Below are 20,222 nucleotides of genomic sequence, written 5' to 3' on the forward strand. Positions count from 1 at the left end.
GTAAAGTCATTCGTGGTTGAGTACCCTTTAGTAGGAGACATAAGACAAGGTCATATTCAAAAGGAAGAAATGATCCTTAACAAGGCTGAGAGTCGCAGGACATTCTGGATTCAATACAAGTCAGGAAAGCACATGACTTCTCAGTAAAAAACATGAACCATGGAACTAACTCAATATTATTTACACACAATAAAAAAGCATGAAGGCTGTGTTACACTTTATTTGATTTTTTTAATAAAGAGTTGTTAACTTCTTCTGTCTTTGAAAAACAATACTGGTGAAGAACATTAGGATCAATTCCAGTGTGGCTACACAAACAATGCTACATTTCATCTTTTTTTTTTTTTCCCCCCATGTGTCTCCTTCTCCCCGGGCCACGAGAACAAAAGCTTGGTTATCGTCCCCGGCAGGTTTGCACGCCAATTGCATCGAGTCTGCCTTTTCCGTTAGGCAGCTTTACGGGCAGACTGTCATAGGTCCCGGGGTCGAGCCGAACCCTCGTCCACCGACGCTCGGAGAGAAAGAGAGGCGGAGTACGGAAGGAAATGAGACAACGGTGAGATAGCGAGGTATTGATCAACTAGGCGTTGAGATACGGAGGAAGATCTTGCTCCACCACCTGTGCAAAACATGACCACATTCCAATTAGAATGGTCACAGGAACAACTGCACAATGAATGAAAGGAAACGGAACTTTGAAGTAGGGCTGGGTGATAAATCCTTCAAACAAAATATACAAAAATCTGTTATTTTGTTTTTTTTGGTCACTGATAGAAAAAGCAAATGAAAACATTCTACAAAACAAAACAAAAAAAACCCAAAATATTTAATTAAAAAAAAAAAAAAAAATCTTCCAAAATTAATTTCTCCTAATGTAATTAAAAACAAATAATCTACTTCTTTGAACTATTTAAAAAAAAAAAAAAAAAAAAAAAAAAAAGTTTAAAAATTGCCCCAAAAATGTGACTTTATTGCTTTCTTAATTAACTTTCGGACCCATAGATGTGCAGTGGACATGACATATTGCCGCATAATTTGGACGATGTCAACACTTTTGGTTCATGATTGGTTCCTAGCGAACCAATCGCAATCGCAAGTTGATTTGCATGATGTTCATGTTAAAAATGTTACATATAAGCTTGGTATGTTTACAACACGTTACAGCCATACTATTCTGGTGTCCACTACAACAAAAACATGGAGAGAAAAAAATCCATGTTGTTCTTATGTGGGAAAAGAGTTAGAATCAATAAAAATAAATAAAAAAATAAATAATATTAATAATAATAATTTTTGCCCAGTAAAAAAAAAAAAAAAAAAAAATTGCTGGTCTGAAGGGCCTGATGTTTTGTTAAACAAAATGAAAATTCCACCCCAATTTTTTTAAAATCAATTTTAAAAAAACATTTTTTCCAAACTTTCCCCCCCGAAATCATTATTTTATTTTTTAGAAAAACTACATTTTATGAATTTTTTTCCACAAAATAAATAAATACAAATCTAAAAAAAAATAAAGAATCGACAAGTAAGACACTATTTAATCATCAAAATCTATTAATCACCCAGCCCTTGCATTGAATGAATTTGTGTACATACGCTTGGATCATCCATGGGTCCGTATCGTTTCACCACCTGACCCTCTTTGTTGATCAGAAACTACAAAGAAAGGAAGACATTAACAAATTACTGTACATTTTTATATCTTTCAATTAAAAAAACATGATACTAATACAACAAAACCTCCATAGCTGAACTCCCTCAAAAGTGGTACAATTTGGAGTTTTTTTTTTTTTTTTTTTTTTTTTATAAAAACGTACCTCAAAATTCACTAAAAAGATATTCATAAATCTCATGAGACTCCAGTTCACAGAGTGCACACAATTTAAAAAATTTGGAAGTCAGCTTTAGAGGTTCCACTGTATTCTAGTTTATTTTGCTGGTAACCAAAATACTGTTATTTACCTTTGTGAAATTCCACTTGATACCACTGCGGGGACAAAAGAAAAAAAAAAGTAATGTAGCAATGGGACATCAACAATGTAGTAGGCGATGTAAATGTTTCCTACTTTCCCATGAAGCCTCTCCCATTTGGCTGCTCTTTCAGCCACTTCCACAACGGGTGAGCGTCGGGCCCGTTGACATCGATCTTGCTGAACATGTCGAAGCGGGCGTTGTACGACTGCGCAAACTGCTTGATCTCGGCGTTAGTGCCTGGTTCCTATCGGTGGTGAAAAAAATATAGATGCAATCATAGACATAATAGATACACTAGATGTCCTACGTGAGCGCTGAATCGCCAACCACTCCTCCCACCATGCCGCCCTTGCCTTGTTTTCATTTCTTTATATCACAAAAAAAAAAAGGGGGGGGGGGGGGTACTTGAACAGGGGTGTGTAGACTTTTTCTATCCAATGTAGACACATCCACATTGTATTGCCAGACAATTAATAAGGACAATTTAAAGCAAAGCAAAGCAAAACAAAACAAAACATGAAGATATGCCAGATGCCACATCCAATATGGCGTCGGCCAACCCGCACAAGATGTCCATGGATGAAATGTCCCAGCTGGTAAATGACAAGACAGGAGCAAATCCGGCATACCTGATTGGCAAACTGGTTGGAAGGGAAGGCGAGGATGCGTAAACCTCTCTCAGTGTACTTGGCGTGCATTTCGGCAAACTGAGAGTAGTTTACGGGCGTTTTGCCTCATTTGGAGGCGACGTTGGTGATGATGACCACGTTGCCCCTGACAAAAGAATGTTCACACAATCACAGTTTAGGCGATTGGACTGGAGAAGCGGGCAAGTGAAGGCTCACCTATATTTTTCTAGCGACACCACATTGCCGTCGATGTCGGTGGCTGAGAAGTCGTAAATGGACGTGGCCGAGCTCCAGTCCTCCATCGGGGTGCCCTGTGGGACGACGCCAACATGTATGAGTCATGGGAGAACCCTGACAAAATGCTCTGTATGGAATATTTAATATGAGAAAAATGAAAACAAAACACATGAAATGTAAAAATAAATAAATAAATAAATAAATAAAAGTAAAATAATTAACAAAAATTGACAAGAGTAAAATAATAATAAAAACAAAGTCAAGACACTGTATATGTAAAAAACATAAATGTATAGTACAAGTGAGATAGAAATAAATAGAAATAGGTTAAATATAAATAAAGGAATGATAATGTGTTGCATCTGAATTACAAATACATTAAATTTATAAAATATGAATTCGAAAGTAATAACAAAAACACATTAAAAAAATAACATTAAAAAAGTAAAATTAAATACAAGTAAAATAATTGAAAATATAAAAATTCAGTTAGAAACCATATATACAACAAATATGGAAATTAAAAGACTGATTTTCCTAAGTTAAAATGTAAATAGAGCAAAATAAAACGCTAAAATAAGAGACAATAAATAAAAAATATAGTCATTATAGTACTCTAAATTAATTACAATGAAAAACCAGTCATGAAACAGATAAAACATATACTGTAACCTCATAAAATCAAAATGGAATGTGGAAAATTAATGCATTGAAGAAAATATATGTTTTTATAAAAGATAAAATATAAAATATAATGTAAATATCTGAAACAGAATAAAGTAAAATAAAATTCAAATTAAAACTAAACAATCTAAAATAAAGTACAATAAGAAAGACGATGGTAAGTTTAAAGCTAAAAAAAATACATTTCACATTAGTATCGTATAATATAGAGTAGATGAAAAAGATAAAAGTGAATGTATATTTATAATTAAACAGACATGAAAACACTTTAAAAATACCAAAATGTCGCTGTATATGGCAGAAAATGTACCAGTAACAGCTCAGTAAACATTTCATACATAAAGATGATCAATTATTGACTCAAAAAACATGGATCACCGTGCACTCATCTGTCAAAACATTGGCCACACCTGCACGATCAATCTATCTGTCCATATTTGAGCGCATTCTTGCATCGGATGTGCTTCCGTTGCCAGACTAAACACGGTGAATTCTTACCAAAGCCTGCAGCAGGACACTGAACAGGACAGTGGAGCCTATGAGACGCATGGCTGCCCTTCAGCGAGCTCCTCTGAAGGCAGAAAGCGATCCTACTCCTTCCTTATTTAGCGTCCTTAGCTCCGCTCTCTTTTGTTTTGTCCCCTGCAGTCTCTTATAAAGCCGGGATGAGATCAGTGACTCAACTGATAAGCTGTCGTTATCCAAGAGCCGCAGTGCTGACCCGTAATCCACATCAGCCGTGCACGGGTTCTGCAGTCTAGAGTCCACCACATTATCACAAGCTCATAAAAAGGATATTGTAAAATTAGTTCCGAGATGATAGTTAAATGTTTCATGTTATTTTGATTTGATTGATTTTCTAATCAAGGTAGCATAGTGGACTAGTGGTTAGCAAATCTTCCTTACAATTGAGAAGTCACGGGTTCAAATCTGCATATAATGTTCATTAAAGACTCTAAATTATCGTGAGGTGTGAATACTTTAAAAAATCATAATTGGCACGACAAGAACAACAAAATATCAACTTTACAAGTTTTAACCAGAAAGCTTCAACTCAAAACACACTATTGTTATATTATTTACCTAAACATGTTGCTAATTAAAAAAAAAGTACATGTACTAAAATACAGTATTAAATAAAATAAAAATGTCAAGCAAATATCTAAACAATGACATAACTGAAAACCATTAAAAAATTTTTTTTTGTAATTTGTTTACCTGTTTTTAATGACTCTTGTGGGCCCTCTAGTGGTCGCGAAGCCCTGCGCAGGTGCTGAGTTTGCTTGTGTTTTGGCTAGTCTACTTTCCATAATATAAAACCTTTCATATATTACCTGTACAATTCCAGCTAAAAACACGAATTCTCGTATCACAGTGACAGATAAATACTATTGTGCTGACATGGGTGTTCCTGAGTGATTGTGTGTCAGCAGCATGATGTCATTCCAGTGATAACAGCAGCACACATTCAAGCCATGCTCATTGAACATTTCAGGCACAAAGAACAGAAAAAAAAGACATTGTTGCCAATTACCGTAGAGGGGATAAGTAAGTAGAGCAGCACCGCCAACGACACTCCACTGGTGGCCACAGCCGCGCATGTTATCATTAAGCATAACGGCCTCATTTTGGATGAGCACATTTTGATCAAAACAGTGAAGAAAGCCCACCCCGCCTTCCTTATATGTTACGAAACCGCAAGTTAAATATTAATTAGTTTTCCACACAAACATTTTTACTTTGCACCAATGTAATAATGTGTTTTCGTCGACGTTTTTTATTTTCCTTCCGTGTTTTTGTTTTTAATTTTATTTGACTGAAACACCGCCCATCCTATGAGGCACGGTGTCATGACGTCATCAGTCATCGCCAGTAAACGATCGCGTGCTTCTAATGGTAGCATAACAGCGCCGAAATACCCAATTTATGACTAATAACTGAAGGCTAACTTAACCAAAGGCCCTAAGGACTCTTCAGATAAAGTATGGACGACGAAGAGGAAACATACAGACTGTGGAAGATTCGCAAGACCATCATGCAGGCGAGTTTTTCCGTGTGTTTGTTTTGAAGCTAACGTGTTAGTTCGCCGATGCTGGACCACCATCAAAGTGGATATAAATTAGATTTTATATTCACCCGCAAGGTGTGTCCACAATGAAAACAACTTACGGTGAAGCAGCAATTCCAAATTACCTAAAATATGAATAAAAACAAACAAACATGGATTTCCTTGCCTGGAGATGGTGCTGTGCAGTAGATGCTATCATGGACTGTCCATGATGGATACAAACTTAGAAGTGACTCATGGGCGGCAATAGGTCAAATTTCTTGAAAATGGTCATCTGCTATTTTACAGCTATGCCATGACAGAGGCTACCTGGTCACCCAGGATGAGCTGGACCAGACTTTGGACGACTTCAAGAGTCAATTCGGAGACAAACCCAGCGAGAGTCGACCCAGACGAACGGACCTCACCGTGTTGGTGGCGCACAACGATGACCCCACCGACCAGATGTTTGTTTTCTTCCCAGGTAAGCGCAGAGGGCACAGACAGCATCTGCTTGACTAAGTGTAATGCATTTAGGTGACATCTGTTAGGATTCTTTGAAATGTGTCATGTTTGCACCGACTTTAATAGACTGAGGTTTAAAAACAAACCTTCTGACCTTCTCAGAGGAGGCCAAAGTGGGCATCAAGACTATCAAGATGTACTGTCAGAGGATGCAGGAGGAGAACATCACACGAGCCATCATCGTGGTCCAGATGGGAATGACGCCCTCCGCAAAACAGGTTTGATATCTTACTGTATTGTTTATATACAGTATATGTATTACGTACTCATGACTGTACATACCTCCCAGTCTTTAGTAGATATGGCACCAAAGTACATCCTTGAGCAGTTTCTACAGCAGGAGCTTCTCATCAATATTACAGAACACGAGGTAAGAAATGTACATACACAGACATTTCATTATAATAAATCATTGTACTGCATTTAGGTTATTTTGTGATAAAATTCTTTAAAATCACATCATGCAGTTGCACAAACTCTTAATTCCTCCTTTGAGCAATTTATCTTCTTTCAGCTTGTGCCAGAACACATTGTCATGACAAAAGAGGAAGTGACAGAGCTCCTGGCCAGATAGTATCCTTAATGTGTACAACACAGATGTGTCTATACCGTTCATACATATATACACGACCTGTCAAAAGGTTGGATATGCATATGCTTGCTATCCAATGAGAACTGTCCAAACGTTTGACAGGTAACATATAGTATCTATGGACAAAATGTGCATTTGTTTGCCTTAACATGCTCACCTCAGTAAACTCAAGGAAAGTCAGCTGCCCAGGATCCAAGCCGGAGACCCCGTGGCTCGCTACTTTGGCTTAAAGAGAGGGCAGGTAAAGTATGGCTTGGAAATGCAAGGCAACGAGGGAAAAGTGCCATTAACTATTACAAAGGAAGTGAACTTACTGTGAAATCTATAAGTAGTTTTAGATTAGGAAAATGAAAAGAAAAAAAAAAACAAAAAAAGTGAACCGTTTCCTTTTGGACTTGCGATGCACTTTAAGTCACCATTACTCTAGAATTTGGGACAGAGACTTTAAAGCTGACTGTACACGCTTGTAAAGGTGGTGAAAATCATCAGGCCGAGTGAGACAGCTGGACGGTACATCACCTATAGACTGGTGCAGTGACAGGTAAAAGCCGTCCACGTCAAACTTGTACACTATTGTGATTACAGATATGACCAGTGAGTAAATGCTTTGTGTTTTAGGTATGACTGTGGAAGAATGAGAAGATGCTTCAGCCACACACATCCCTGGATTCCAATTTTTCATGTTACCTTTTGCTTCTATCTTAAATATAAACTTTGTAAAATAAAAATATATTGAAAACAGCAAGTCATTTCTTCCATTTAGATCAGGGCTGTAGACAAAAAGTCCTTGTTATAGTACATAATCAAAAATTGTGTCTCCAGTTTTAAATTTTTATCTGAAACAAGATTACATTTGGCAGTATGGTGACATGATTTGTTAAAGCAACAATGGCTGGAAATCAAGGTCTATAGGGAAACAAACAAATGTAAAGCATTATTTTATTAAAACAGACAAAAACATGTGAAACAATGCAATATGAATTTGAATGGCAACAAAACAAACACAAAAAACAGTGCTGAAACAAAACCAGCAGCACTTTTATGGCAATAAAAACACTTTGGACTGTGCCAATTAAGTCCAGTTAGAAACAGATTGCGTTAGAAAAGCTGAGCATTGCCAAAAGCTGAAAACAAGCAAACCATTAGAGAACATTAAAGTGATCATTAGACAAATTCCGGCCCTTTGGCACGGTTTCTGCTGAGTAACACCTTTTTGCTACACAGACGTGTCAACAGAACTCTGGAACGACCCGACAGTGGTGAGCTGAAGTAGTAATTGTTGGACTGATTGACGTTCAGCTGGGCCAGAGATGCGATCAGACCGCCCTCGGCCCCGTTTGAGTCATCGTCGTCCGGGTGTTCACTGGGCAGGGGCGGAGTCCCGTCCTGCTCGAGGCTGTCCTGGTAGCTCAGCCGCATCTCTTCGTCCGCCACCTCCGCGCCTTCTGGCTTGGCGCTCTCGTCCTGCTCAGAATCTGAGTCGGCGAGCTGCTCACTGGAGCCCATGGAGCCTGAGGATGTACCCGCGTGGAGTTAATGCGGGATGTTGCGCAGCCGGGGCGGGGCCTGTGCCACCCCCCCATCCAAGTAGATATTAAGCAAGCCTTAGTCATGTTTGTTTTACATTGCGTTGATGCTATGACCGTATCACAGGCTCACTTGATAAACTGATAATGTTGAGTGGCTTTAGATTAAGACAAATGTCAACAGGATGGTTGAATGGTTGAACTTGTTATGGAGCTCATACGTACTCAATAATACATGCTTGACACAATTAACTGAATCAAATTAAAAAGTATGTATAAAACTTCGCCCCGCTGACAAAACCTCAAGTAATAGTCTAAAACTGGCACTGCATGTAGCATTTTTGAAGAATATTTGAAACACAAAACTCACCGCTACCTTCGTCCATTTTGTCTGACTCAGATTTGCTCTTCCTGTGTGGGCCTGCGTCGTCCTCGCCGTCAGGACAGTTGCTGGTCACGTCCTCCACTTGAACCTGCAACATCATCACAAATGTCACCAAATCCACACCTCGAATTGAGTTACTTTTAAAAACGCCTTACAAATGTATAAGTAAAGATCTTACTCCAAATCAAAAAATGAACTTGTCGAAGGGAAAAGCCAAAAGAAGAACTAAAAAGTAAAACACAGTGATAAAATGCATTTGTATAAATAAAATCCTCCACTTATAAAGCACCCAAGTTTCTCTGTAGTTAAGCAAATAAATAAATACATTTAAAAAAGCATTGAAGAATTAATGCTTCACAGTGCACTTTAAAAAATTTTTTTCACTCTAGCGCAGTAAATGGGAAAATTTGTTGCAGCAGCAATGTAAAAATGTATTTGTATCTCCTTCGTAAACATTTAACCCAAAATAAACACCATGTATTTTCTGCAGTTCAGTAAAGGAGAAAACTGCACAATTCCATACCACAAAAATGTCTTTCGGTGCCTGCTATTAAAAATTAGTAGAAGTTTACCAGGCGAGCGGAGGTGGAGGCAGAGCGGCAGGTCTTGTGGCTGTGGGAGCTCTTGGACTGAAAGATGGAGGCGTAGAAGACGATGAGGGCCTCCACCACGCGGGCCTGGTGAGGGTAGTCAACCAGAGACGAGAGCGAAATGGTGGCCCCCGTGGGACGAGGACGCATTAGCGACGGCCCAAACACGATGCCCAAGTTATTAGGACTCATCTTGTTCTCCTCCTCAAGCTCGGCGATCCTAAGTCAAGCAAGATCATGTCATGGGAGACATCTCGACGATTACCAGACAGAAACGGCAATTTCCTCCTCCTCCTCACCGACGAAGATGGCGAATCAGGTATCGGAGGGTGGCCATGTTGGCTTTGGGCAGCTCCTTAAGAAGCTCCCTCAGCTTGTCCACCATTGCAAGCGTCTCAGGCTCAGTCTCTGGGCCCAGGTCCACCAGCTGAGCCCCCCTGCCCACTACCGTGGGTCCACCGGGCTCCTCGGGGTCGGGGTCGGCGTCGGACTGCACGCTCTCCTTAGCCAAACCAACCAGATTGTTGTAAATGTGGAATGGCAGGATTGGCTCTGGCAACTGGATGGAAAACAAGACAGGAAATAGTTTAGTCGCCTCATTTAAACTATTTACCTTGTTTTTATTTTTTCTGAAACTGTAGCATCCCATGCTCAGAAAGACTGACCTGTCGCAGGTAGAGCTTGAGCACGTTGCTGATGTCGTGCGGAGAACACTGCGACAGCTCCACCAGCTCCTTGCCGTTCTCAAACGCTTGACATAGCTTCTCCACCCGCGTCTTCACGCCGTTCACCCGGTAAATGCCCTGCGAGCCAGCACGCACCCGAAACACAGTTGATAATGTGGCACTTCTCACAGAGGGGGACAACAAAGTGCTAATTACATCTTATAGGTGTTTAATACTAAAAACTGATTAGACTGTCAAATGTGCTTAGGGTTGGAGGGGGGGATAGTTCCGGTTTTATTAAAGCAGAAGATGCCAAAGTTACGAAATGAGTGACCTTAAAAGAGGGGCCAAGTTAAGGAGCCATAACACACTCTCACCTTCATCTTCAGTGCGCGCCTCTCAATCTCCGCGATGCACTTGGTGATGATGAAGGGGATGCCGTCGCTGGCGCAGCTGGCCACCTGAGAGAATTCTCTGCCGAAGAGCTGCAGTCGGCCCTGTAGCTTCTTGTGGCCGCACTGGATGGCCAGCGTCTCCAGGCAGCGTTTGTGACAAGCCAGGAAGCACTGCGGACATGTCGAGGAAGAGGAGGAGACCACCTGAGTTACGGCATTTTTGTTTGAGGGGCTTCGGGGAAAAAAAAAATTCTGCGACGATTTCCCCTCACCTCCTCGCACTCGGCGCCCTGGAAGTACACGTAGCTGTCGCACTCGCGGCACTTGGCGGGAGTGCGAAGCTTTCTTAGGCGGTGTGTCTGGGCGGCTTTGGACAGGCCCACGTTCCGGAAAGGTCTGGTGGAGACCACCACGTCGGGATCCATGCCGTTAATGTCTGCAGAAGAATCAAAGACAAGTAAAAGGACTCATCTTCTGCCATAAGATTTCATGATCGGCCGAGTCTCAGCCAAGGATTTTGCGGCAATCCAAAATTTGCCATGATAGTGTTGGTAAGACTTTCATACTTTCAACTAAAAGTCTTACTTGGAGTCTCAAATGAGGCCACGTTCCCATCTTTGTCGTCCGTGTCCTCAATGGATGAAACTGTTCCGGAGGATGATGTCCGGGCAATTTTGCTGATGTTGGCTGGTGACACGAAAGAAGCCAAATGTAATTAAAATAAATAAATAAATCAGCGAGAAAGTAACTTCACAATAAGTGTGATTGGCGCACTTGTGCTGGCGATCGGAGACTCCAGAGCGCCATCTGCTCCCACGCTGTCGTCACTCACCGTGGAGCCCCACGACTTGTGACCCTGCCCTGCACACCAAATCAACATGTTTCATCATGAGTTTTATAAAATAATTCTGTTGACTTTCATTGCTACAACAAGAGGCATCACTTACTGGAATGGCGGTCCGTGTCCACACCTGCGCCGGGATTGTCCGCCTGGCTGGTCTGCTCTGCGTTGAAGCTGTCGTTCCTCGGTCGGAAAACGAGGCTGCGTTCATTCGACACCACACGTTAAAAGTGTCACCTCACCGTTAACGGCGACTGCCTTCCTTACTGCGACGTCGCGCCGGACGGAGTGTAGGGCTCGAACGCGTAGCAGACGGCCGGCTGGTCGGGCAGCTGCAGGTCTCGCACGTGGGCGGTGTACTGCTGGCCCGGGTCGTACAGCTTGCTGCTCTCGCACAGAGTCTGGTAGCAGACGGGTAGCGCCACCGTCTGCATGTGCATCGACTGGTAGTACGAGATGGTGGCCTGGCGGTTGCATTGGACAAAAAAAGCATATTAGGAAAACGTCAGTGGATAAGACATTCAAAATATGGCGTTTGCGTTTCGTGTCGTGTCGGACCGAGCGCAGCGTCTGGTCGCTCTGTTTGATGAGGTCCTGCAGCTGCCTCAGCACCGCGACTTTGGTGTGCTCCAGCTCCATCATCTGAGTCGTGGCGTCGGCGATGCACGTCCTGTAGGTCGCCTCCGCCTCGTCCGCCTACAGTCAAAATATGCACTGGTTGCCAATTGCCGCATCAAAAGAGCAAGTTTATAATCCAAGTCATTTCAGTAATTATGTAACATTATGACTGTCCTTGTCTTATCATCCTCTATAATACCAACTTTGTCTTTCTAGACATTTGCATTTTTTCTTAGAACATTTCCTCAACTATAACATTGCAGCTTTCTGTAGCATTGCTGAAGCATTCCCACAATTACATCCACCTCGTGCCACTGTTACAGCGGCGAGCACCTTGTTGCGAGCCTCTTCCTCCAACCGCTTTTTCTTGTCCAAGGACTTGGCGGTGGCTCCCGCCCCCTCCTCCTCGGCTCGGCTGGCGGCCGCTTTGGCCTTGTAGTCCTCGCAGCGCGCCATGTAGGCTTGCTTGGCCTTGCGCAGGTTCGCCTCACAGTCCATCTGGAGGAGACAAAGCTCACACTCAAGCCTCAGTCAATTCTGCGCGCATTCGTGTTAACAGACATACCAGTTTTCTCTTTGCTCGGACCCAGTGATCCTTGATTTCCTTGCGACGTTTCTCATGCTCCTGCTTGCGCTGCACCAGTGGCTGCACACCAACGCATGTATGTTCAAGTTGTGCTTTTCATGACATGAAAAAAATGTTCTCACAACAAATGAGATCAACCTGGATAAAGGTCTGGTTGTGCAGGGTGGCGCTGGCCTGTTGGAGACCCACGCTCTGTTCCTGGTCCTGCTCCAAAGCCAGAGAGTAGATGGAGAAGAGGGGCATGTGGGGCTACAGGGCAAAATTAATGGCAGGTCATTGACTGCAGAGGGTTATACAAAACAGGATCAAATCGTTATCTTCAAAATGCGGCTCACGTGTGTTATGCTGTGTTTACAGGACTGGTATAATCGCTGAAGACCTTTTGCGAATTCCATCTCTGGTGGAGACACACACTTGATTATAAGGGGCGTGACTGTAGTGGTCCATTCCTAAAATTAATTTTTGTCATTTTTTACCCTCCTATCACTGACTTTTAACACTAGAACTTTTCTTTAACATTGCAACTGCTTTTTTTTTCAAATATACTTATTTTTTTTAAATAAATTTAGCAATAGCAATAATTGTTGTACCCAGTGATGTTCTCTTCTCCACGTAGTTGATGAGGTCCTTCATGTACTTGGAGATTGTTTTGGCGTACTGCAGAGCGGAGTCTACGCCGCCCTCACTGCGCTGCAGGATCACATCCGCCCCCTCCAGATTGCCTGCAGATTGGAAAAATTCTGACTTGAACATTATGAAGTAGGCAAAAGAACACACAGACACAAACAGATTTCTTGTAGTGTTGGAAAAGCGGTCAGTCCTGTTTAACTACAATGGAACGTAAAAGTCAAACAACAATTTGGAGTTGAACCTAAATTTTCTAGAAAAATATTTCAATAATACAACTTTTTGTTGTTGTAATATGACCTGAGGTGGTTAGTAACGTGCTACATTTAGTCCATTTATACTTTTACTTGAGTCTTATTAGTACGAGTGAAAGTGTTGCATGAGGTGACCTACCCACGTCATCTGAGTTACTCCCCAGTTGACCGTCGCCCTGGCCTCCAGTGCCATACAAATTCTCCATGGACTGCACAAACAAAACATGTAAGGCTACAAACAACCACTGTGACAAGTCACAAGAGAAGCTAAGTGAAAGAACGGGTCAGCCACTCACCCGGCTCTTCTCTGTGGGCAGCAATGAGAGCAGCGTGCTACTGTCCACCTCGCCCATCAGCAGCTCCGACACACTGGACACATGCACAAAGAACAGTTTTACCTTCAGCTACATTCTACATGTCTTATGTTTTTAAACCATTATGATTCAAATGAAATGAATGAAAATTAAATTAGATTTTATGTTATTTTTAAACAGAATACAAACAGTAAGGTGCATGCAGACAGCCAAATTAAATTTAATGCCGCTTATTGTGGTTGGAAACAGATTAGGTGAAGTTGTGTGCTCATTTGCCATCAGATTTTTCAAGGAGGGTAAACGGGTTAATGTTGCTGTGGACAGAAGAGTAGCGTACAGCTGAGTGGATGAGGAAACGGAGCTGTCAGACATTTCAACTGTGTGACAGCTCACTTCCTCTTGCTGCTCTCTGACAGTTAAAACAGACATGTGATCCAATCCTACACAAAAAAAACCCCACTTTATTGTCACTTTTAATAAGCTTAATTAAAAAAAAAAAAAAATCACATCAAATGCAGGATAGCTGTCCTGTTTTTTGAACCCTAACAACCCAAATTCCGTATTAAGAAGATCTGACTGCTCGTCTCCACCGCCAGGCATTTTGTGTCAAGGCGTACAAGAAACCCACTTCCTGTTTTCGTGCACTCAGCCCCATGCAAATGTGTCACCCTTTACGCACTTCTGTCCCGGCCTCCCCACACACAATTTCAAACACACAACTTCTGTATTTAATAAGCAAGATTGTAGTTACTCACTTGCTGCTGAAGGCCACCGCGATGGTCTCAATGGCTTTCTCAAAGTCCTTTTTGTCCGAATCATTGCACGCCTCATAGTGGAAACCTAACAAAGTGTTAATCATGGATTGGATTACTGCATCTTGCTATGAAGTACAAAATTAAACTGCAATACAAAATTATCTTAAAAGCCTTATGTGACCCTTTAGTCAATCTGATCCATATCTGAATGTTGTGTCACATTAAATCTGACCATGCAATCAAGTTCCCATAGTAAAAATCATTATTAGCGTCTAATTCTTTGCTATTTTCTTTCACAAAGCATACCAAATGGAACAGGAGTTCAGAACATCCAGAGTGAAAAGTCACCCATCCCATTTAACGCACCTTTGACTTTGGATATGAGTTTTCCGGCAGCGGTGAGGATCTCCACCGTGTTGAGGAAGGGGTACGTGTTGATGACCTGCCGCAACACGCGCAGAACCTCCCCCAAGCACTCGTGGGCGACAGGCCGCTGATTCTCCGTACCTGCGTGTAAATGGGGGCTAAAGTTACTTCTCGTTTTTATTCACACTTCTTGTTGGCTAGAGTGGGTACCAACCAACATTTTGAGTCCGATTGTGACCGCTATGCAAGCTTCTCGTGCATGCTAGGTGCCATATGCTTTTCACTTGTGACCAAGAAGTAGTGTGTCGTGATTATAGTTAGTATACATGTAAAACTGATTTTTTAAATTGTGAAACTCTTGCATAATGGCTAGTTTAACATCTTACATTACATTACATTGATTTGAGTTTATACTTGAGCCGTTAATGACGTGCATGTATATTTTTGATGGCGCCCGTTTCCTAATAGCTTTGAATACGGACGTCAACATTTGGATGACATCAAATGTCACAAAAGCATTCCCGGTGGCATGTGTTCGTGTCGGTGATAAGAACACAGTGACCTCAACATTGTAACAAACGGGAAGTGGACTTTTTTTTTTCCCTCTCAAGTTAGGTAATGCCGCACAACACGCTGCCATGTAGATTTATCTAAAGTTGCTTTATGTAAAGAAAGATTCCGACGATGTGATGGCAAGCAGATGCGGCTGTCCTTTTGGAGGAGGTGCAAGGGGATGAGTGTGGCTGCACTGTCAGACGCAAGCCACTGTAGCTTCCTGTTTAGAAGAACGCGAGAACATGAAACTCGCGGTAACAAACAAGTGTACACGTGTGTAGCAGGTTGTTCTCTGTACGGCGGGCAGGCCATTTTGAGAAAATGTGAGCCTTCATTACGGAGGGAGCTCAATCGGGTAGGACACATTCTGTCAGTCGGGGTGCTTCTTTGATTACAGTACGTTCATGTCATGGTTCACATAGTCAAATGAATTGAGAGTACCGGTAATTGGATTTTCCTGTACAGTTTTTGGTCATAAATATTAAACACAATTAATATATAAGACTGTCAGGCCTGATCTATTTTGGACCACATTAGCATGACAAATCCACTTTTAACCCACCGGGCACCTGTGGGTCACTTGTGTTTTTTGCGCCAGGAAACAGGCAGCATTTCTCAGAGCCCCTTTCTGCTCAGAGGAGAAGTCGGCGCTAATGGACAGTCTACGCTGGTGAGCTAAGACGGATGGCGGTGGAGCTGAGGATGCGAACGTCGCCGCTAAGCGCGGTGGTGTGCGCGGGGCGTGGACTAGATGGAGGTTCGGCGCTTGGAGGAGAGGCAGTTTGGATGGGACTGGACAATTGGATCATTCTTTTTGTGTGTATGGTGCTCAACACGAACGCAGCAGCTGCTTGTTTATGAGCTAGCTTATAAGCAAACTTAGCTTGTAGCAAACGTGTGACGTCATGCATGCTGAGCTCACGTCTCTGATCAACTGCTGAAAGGAGACTGATTTCTGTCCTCTTTCATCTATAACTGCTTCAAACATCAACGCCTATGTAGGAATGGAAAAATGTTGATTTGATGTGATTGTATTGGTTTTAATGTTTTATGTTATTATGTTATGTTTGTTTTTTTGTGTTTCTGTAAAGCGCTTTGTGACAGCTCAGGCTGTTTGAAAGCGCTATATAGAGTTGAGTTGAGAATATACCGACAGCATGATGATTTTATAAGGTCATCTCATTGATAGCCAGGCATTTGATGTGCTTGGTTGGTCGTCCGAAATCAGGACGAAAGCAGCACGATTATCTGTACCTGGCCTAATGTAAACAGTAGTTATTGAATCTGTACAGTTTCAGCTACCTTCAGCCAGCACCACTACGTCCTTCAGCTTCTCCACAGCCTCAGCAAAGCGCGCCACGTCCCTGAGTAGGGCCGGGATGTCCTCTACCTCAATGGCGGAAACCTCTGGACTATCGGACGACAGCGGCGTTGCCGTCATAGCTCCTTTGGCCTGGCCTTTGGTGAACACCCAGGACTGGAGAGTCAAACCTGGAGGGGTGGGCAAACTGATTAGGCAGTGGTGGCTCGTGAGCAGAGCATTTTGAAAATGGGCCTTCAGTGGGGGATTTACCAGACGTCAACTATATAAAGAATAGTTCAAGGAACAGTCCTACTGTTAATATAGATTAAGAGACATTAGCCAGCACTATAGTGATTGTGAAGGTCCTGGGCAGATATTAACACAATTTAATGGAACTACTATTAGAAATTTAGTTGTAAACGTAGGTCAGCAGATAGTGCTTTCTACTAGTGTTGTGGTGGTTCGAAATAGACATTTCATGCATGGGCTCACCTGCAGCGCTGGCGTGTCGGCTCAGGGTGGTCGGCCGCCTCAGGGTGGCGTTGGCGGACGGGACGCCCGGTGTCAACTTGCAGTGCTGTGGGCTCGGAGTGCCCGGGCAGGACAGCGAGGGGTCCTGGAAGCCCGCAGAGGGCGGGGTGAGCATGGATGAGGATGAGGAGGAATATGTGGGCGAAGAGGATAGGTTGACGTCGCTGATATCCTTCCGGGGCTGCTCCTGGAGGATGGATAGCTGGGAGGGACGCAAGAGAGAAATGCTCAAAATGGCTCCTCTTTTGACATGTCAAGAGACTTTCACAAGATCCTGCACGGCAACACTTCCTGATTCCGAGGGTGCGGTACAGATGTGAAGAAATACAGCTTGTCTACAATACATCATGTCTAACAATCTTATTTTTATACTTACCTGTTTGAGCCACACGTCCAGTCGCCGCCCATTGTCCACTTTCTTAGCCCTCAGACTGATGGAATAAGGCTTATAGCTACGTTTGCACCCCCGCTTCAGCATGGCCATACAATCTCAAAGCACCAGTGGCCACATCCCCAAGAAACTACATTACACTAACAGCCCGTCTTACAAGTTGCAACACACTAATTCACAATAGGACATCATCACCGGCTCTCTGAGCTTATCTGACACCACACACGCCCACCAAAAGTGACAGTTTCATTAGCACGCACCGCCCAGAAGGGATGCGTACAGTTAATCATGCACAAACACCAAGACATGGCAGCTTCACTGATGCACCCTTAGAAAGTTTTTGTTCATCCACTCATGCACAAACTTGATGTGGTGCATTTAATAGAAAATGTGGTACTGTTTGTTCAATGTTCACTTAATGAGGAAAGCTACCCCCCAAAATTCTTTACAATAATATGCTGTATGTGCCCCCACTAGTCTAAACGTGCTATTCTAATTAGTATTGCGTTTGTGTTAAGCAGCAAAATCCACACATTTTTAATCGATCTCAGGTGGGGGCCAATTTGCCAGTTGCTGTTGACTGAAAATGACATCACTGTGGCTCAGGGCTCAGTTAACAACCAATCACGGCTCAGCTTCAGAAAACAGGTGAGTTGGGATTGGTCGCCAATCATTACCCGAGCCGAACAACTGTTATGTCATTTCAGTCGATGGCAAGTGGCAAAATGGCCACCCGTGATGGTTATAAAAATTTGACTGTATTTTACTGCATTTTACTGTTCAATTCATATTGCACAAGCACAATATTAATCATAATGCTGTGTTTAGACTAGACTAGACTGCCTAGAACATTATTGTAAAGAAAATGTTTGGGTTGACTAACTTGACTTCCACTTTAATATCAATCACAAACGAATGTGATATCAACACATAAAATGGCTGACGGGCACACCACAATTTAAGGATTCACTCATAAAATGGCCGACATGAGGCGCTCATACACAAACACACAGGAAGTAATGAGTCCACAAGCACACATTCACACTAAAACACACACCTCAACAAAAACACATTGCAAAATGTATACACAACATACGCAACTTCAAAACATACTAACACTCACGCACTCAACAAAACACACGGACTAGTTAACAAGCAGGCAGTACACAATTAAAAATAATAATACACACATTTTACACACACATCACAACTCCAAAACAAACATTAACAGAAACACAAAAACACACAAACTCATAAACACAAGCAAACACAGCCAACTTCCCAATCAAGCCCCTCACCGTATTGGGCCGTGCGGGGCTTCCACTGCGACTCTTTTTGGAGATGGACGCCGTCTTGATAAGTTCCCGCTTCTTGCGGGAGAACATCTTGAGGGTGCCTCGGCCTTCCATGCCGACGCCCTTGAGCTTGACGTACAGACCCCCCACCCACCCCCCCACTCTCCACTTGGGTGTTGGGCCTCCGCTCTCGCTGCTCAGCGGGTAGGCGTCGCAGGTATCCGTCCGGGTCCACGGAGGGTGTCTGTGCCCAGTCGGCTTCCTCGCACCGTCGCACATTGAGCCGCGCAGGCTCACTGACGACCAGCTTCCGCGCCGCCCGCTTCCTCTAGTGGGGTGGGGGGGTGAATGGCCCGGAAAGGTGCTACTTTGACGAGTTAGACTACTTTCAACATGTGTCGCAGACTAAACGTTGTCATTTTTTTTTTTTTTTTTTTTTTTACAGACGTAAAAGTACAACAAAGGGTACGACGGTAAAGGGACTCTCGACTAACATGCGCTTATTGAGAAAGCAATCAAGTCGTCAAAGCGCACGTGTCAGCCCATTGAGACCACGTCAAACTGGAGTGGTCCGGCCGCGGGTGTATCCTATCCTTCCGCCCGCTAGACACCTGCGTCACGAAATTAGACCCCTATTTATTTAGTTCTTGTTTGTTTATTTAGTCATGTAATAATCACAAATGTGTTACCAGTAGATTTCACAAGATATTTAGTTAGTGGAACAATAGGGAGTTTTTAAACACTGCAAATGGGTTTTAAATAGCCCTTTTTTTTTATCGTTCGTTACTATTTGACTTTTTTTTTTTTTTTTTAAATACTATTTCTTTGAAATACTTTCCCAACCTTTTAGACATTTGTAATATGCAGTAAGTTTTTTTTTTTTTTTAAACCCCGTTGGTCCGCAAGCATAGCCTGAGGGTAGACAAATATTTGTAATAAATTGTTGAGTTATTTCAAAGTGCATTACCCCCTCTATAACATACAAGTCATATCATATACTGTACTAGTTGTTACGTATCATCACATAAATCTGACATCACTACATGAAGTTTCTTTTGTTAGAAAAAGGCACGTCATCAGAGTAATAAAGTACCATTTTTCCAAAAACAAATGCATTGGTTTTAAGAATGGAATCCAATTTCATTTTTATTTATTTATTTTTTTAGAATAAGGACATCTTCATATAGGCCTAAGGTGCAATATTACGAGTATTTTTTTTTTTTAAGTTAATCTTTAAACTAGAACTTTGTTAAACTCGAATTCTAATGTCATAATATTATGACCTTGTTTAAAAAATACTTTATTCACATAAGATTACGATTTATTTTAGGGAAAAATTTGCATCAGATTACGACATGTTTTGTTGGTTTTTAAAGGACTATTCTCATGACAATTATTTCTCAAAAAAAATATTTTTTTCCGAAAAAAAATAGACAACTCATTTCATTCTTGTGGCATTTAGTAGTATAGATGGTACTACAGATGATTTAATTGGCATTAGGATTCTGATTGGCGCTTGGAAAAATTTCTCCCCTGT

The 20,222-nt window shown here is 42.2% G+C and overlaps 3 protein-coding genes across 6 annotated transcripts; 1 reads left to right on the forward strand and 2 right to left on the reverse strand.

Moving 5' to 3' along the window:
- Positions 1-205: 205 nt before the first annotated feature.
- Positions 206-5,979, reverse strand: gpx4a (glutathione peroxidase 4a). Of its 3 annotated transcripts, none has more exons than XM_077533678.1 (7): positions 5,759-5,979; positions 2,820-2,914; positions 2,604-2,748; positions 2,067-2,218; positions 1,963-1,987; positions 1,597-1,656; positions 206-619 (listed from the first exon to the last, which is right to left on the reverse strand). In XM_077533678.1, the coding sequence occupies exons 1-7, from the start codon at positions 5,789-5,791 to the stop codon at positions 581-583; spliced, it is 549 nt and encodes a 182-aa protein (XP_077389804.1). In that variant the 5' UTR covers positions 5,792-5,979; the 3' UTR covers positions 206-580. The 3 variants fall into 3 exon arrangements, with proteins under 3 accessions (XP_077389804.1, XP_077389802.1, XP_077389803.1); XM_077533676.1 differs by lacking the exon at positions 5,759-5,979 and adding an exon at positions 5,059-5,280; XM_077533677.1 differs by lacking the exon at positions 5,759-5,979 and adding an exon at positions 4,023-4,369.
- polr2eb (RNA polymerase II, I and III subunit E, b) lies at positions 5,357-7,429 on the forward strand. The gene is made up of 8 exons (XM_077533675.1): positions 5,357-5,565; positions 5,881-6,055; positions 6,199-6,314; positions 6,386-6,466; positions 6,611-6,669; positions 6,851-6,929; positions 7,161-7,229; positions 7,307-7,429. Exons 1-7 carry the CDS (start codon positions 5,509-5,511, stop codon positions 7,224-7,226), a joined length of 633 nt encoding a protein of 210 aa, XP_077389801.1. The 5' UTR covers positions 5,357-5,508; the 3' UTR covers positions 7,227-7,229; positions 7,307-7,429.
- Positions 7,430-7,610: 181 nt separating this feature from the next.
- arhgap45b (Rho GTPase activating protein 45b) lies at positions 7,611-19,265 on the reverse strand. Of its 2 annotated transcripts, none has more exons than XM_077533674.1 (24): positions 18,689-19,265; positions 16,961-17,201; positions 16,468-16,656; positions 14,611-14,751; positions 14,245-14,329; positions 13,472-13,544; positions 13,315-13,384; positions 12,885-13,016; positions 12,630-12,691; positions 12,433-12,543; positions 12,274-12,354; positions 12,042-12,206; positions 11,649-11,786; positions 11,358-11,554; positions 11,197-11,291; positions 11,024-11,110; positions 10,835-10,936; positions 10,522-10,685; positions 10,232-10,420; positions 9,855-9,992; positions 9,489-9,748; positions 9,172-9,409; positions 8,591-8,687; positions 7,611-8,199 (listed from the first exon to the last, which is right to left on the reverse strand). In XM_077533674.1, the coding sequence occupies exons 1-24, from the start codon at positions 18,962-18,964 to the stop codon at positions 7,853-7,855; spliced, it is 3,678 nt and encodes a 1,225-aa protein (XP_077389800.1). In that variant the 5' UTR covers positions 18,965-19,265; the 3' UTR covers positions 7,611-7,852. The 2 variants fall into 2 exon arrangements, with proteins under 2 accessions (XP_077389800.1, XP_077389799.1); XM_077533673.1 differs by having other exon boundaries at positions 8,585-8,687.
- Between the last annotated feature and the right edge of the window lie 957 nt (positions 19,266-20,222).

The sequence above is a fragment of the Festucalex cinctus genome, chromosome 10 (genome assembly GCF_051991245.1).
Source record: "Festucalex cinctus isolate MCC-2025b chromosome 10, RoL_Fcin_1.0, whole genome shotgun sequence".
Taxonomy (NCBI): domain Eukaryota; kingdom Metazoa; phylum Chordata; class Actinopteri; order Syngnathiformes; family Syngnathidae; genus Festucalex; species Festucalex cinctus.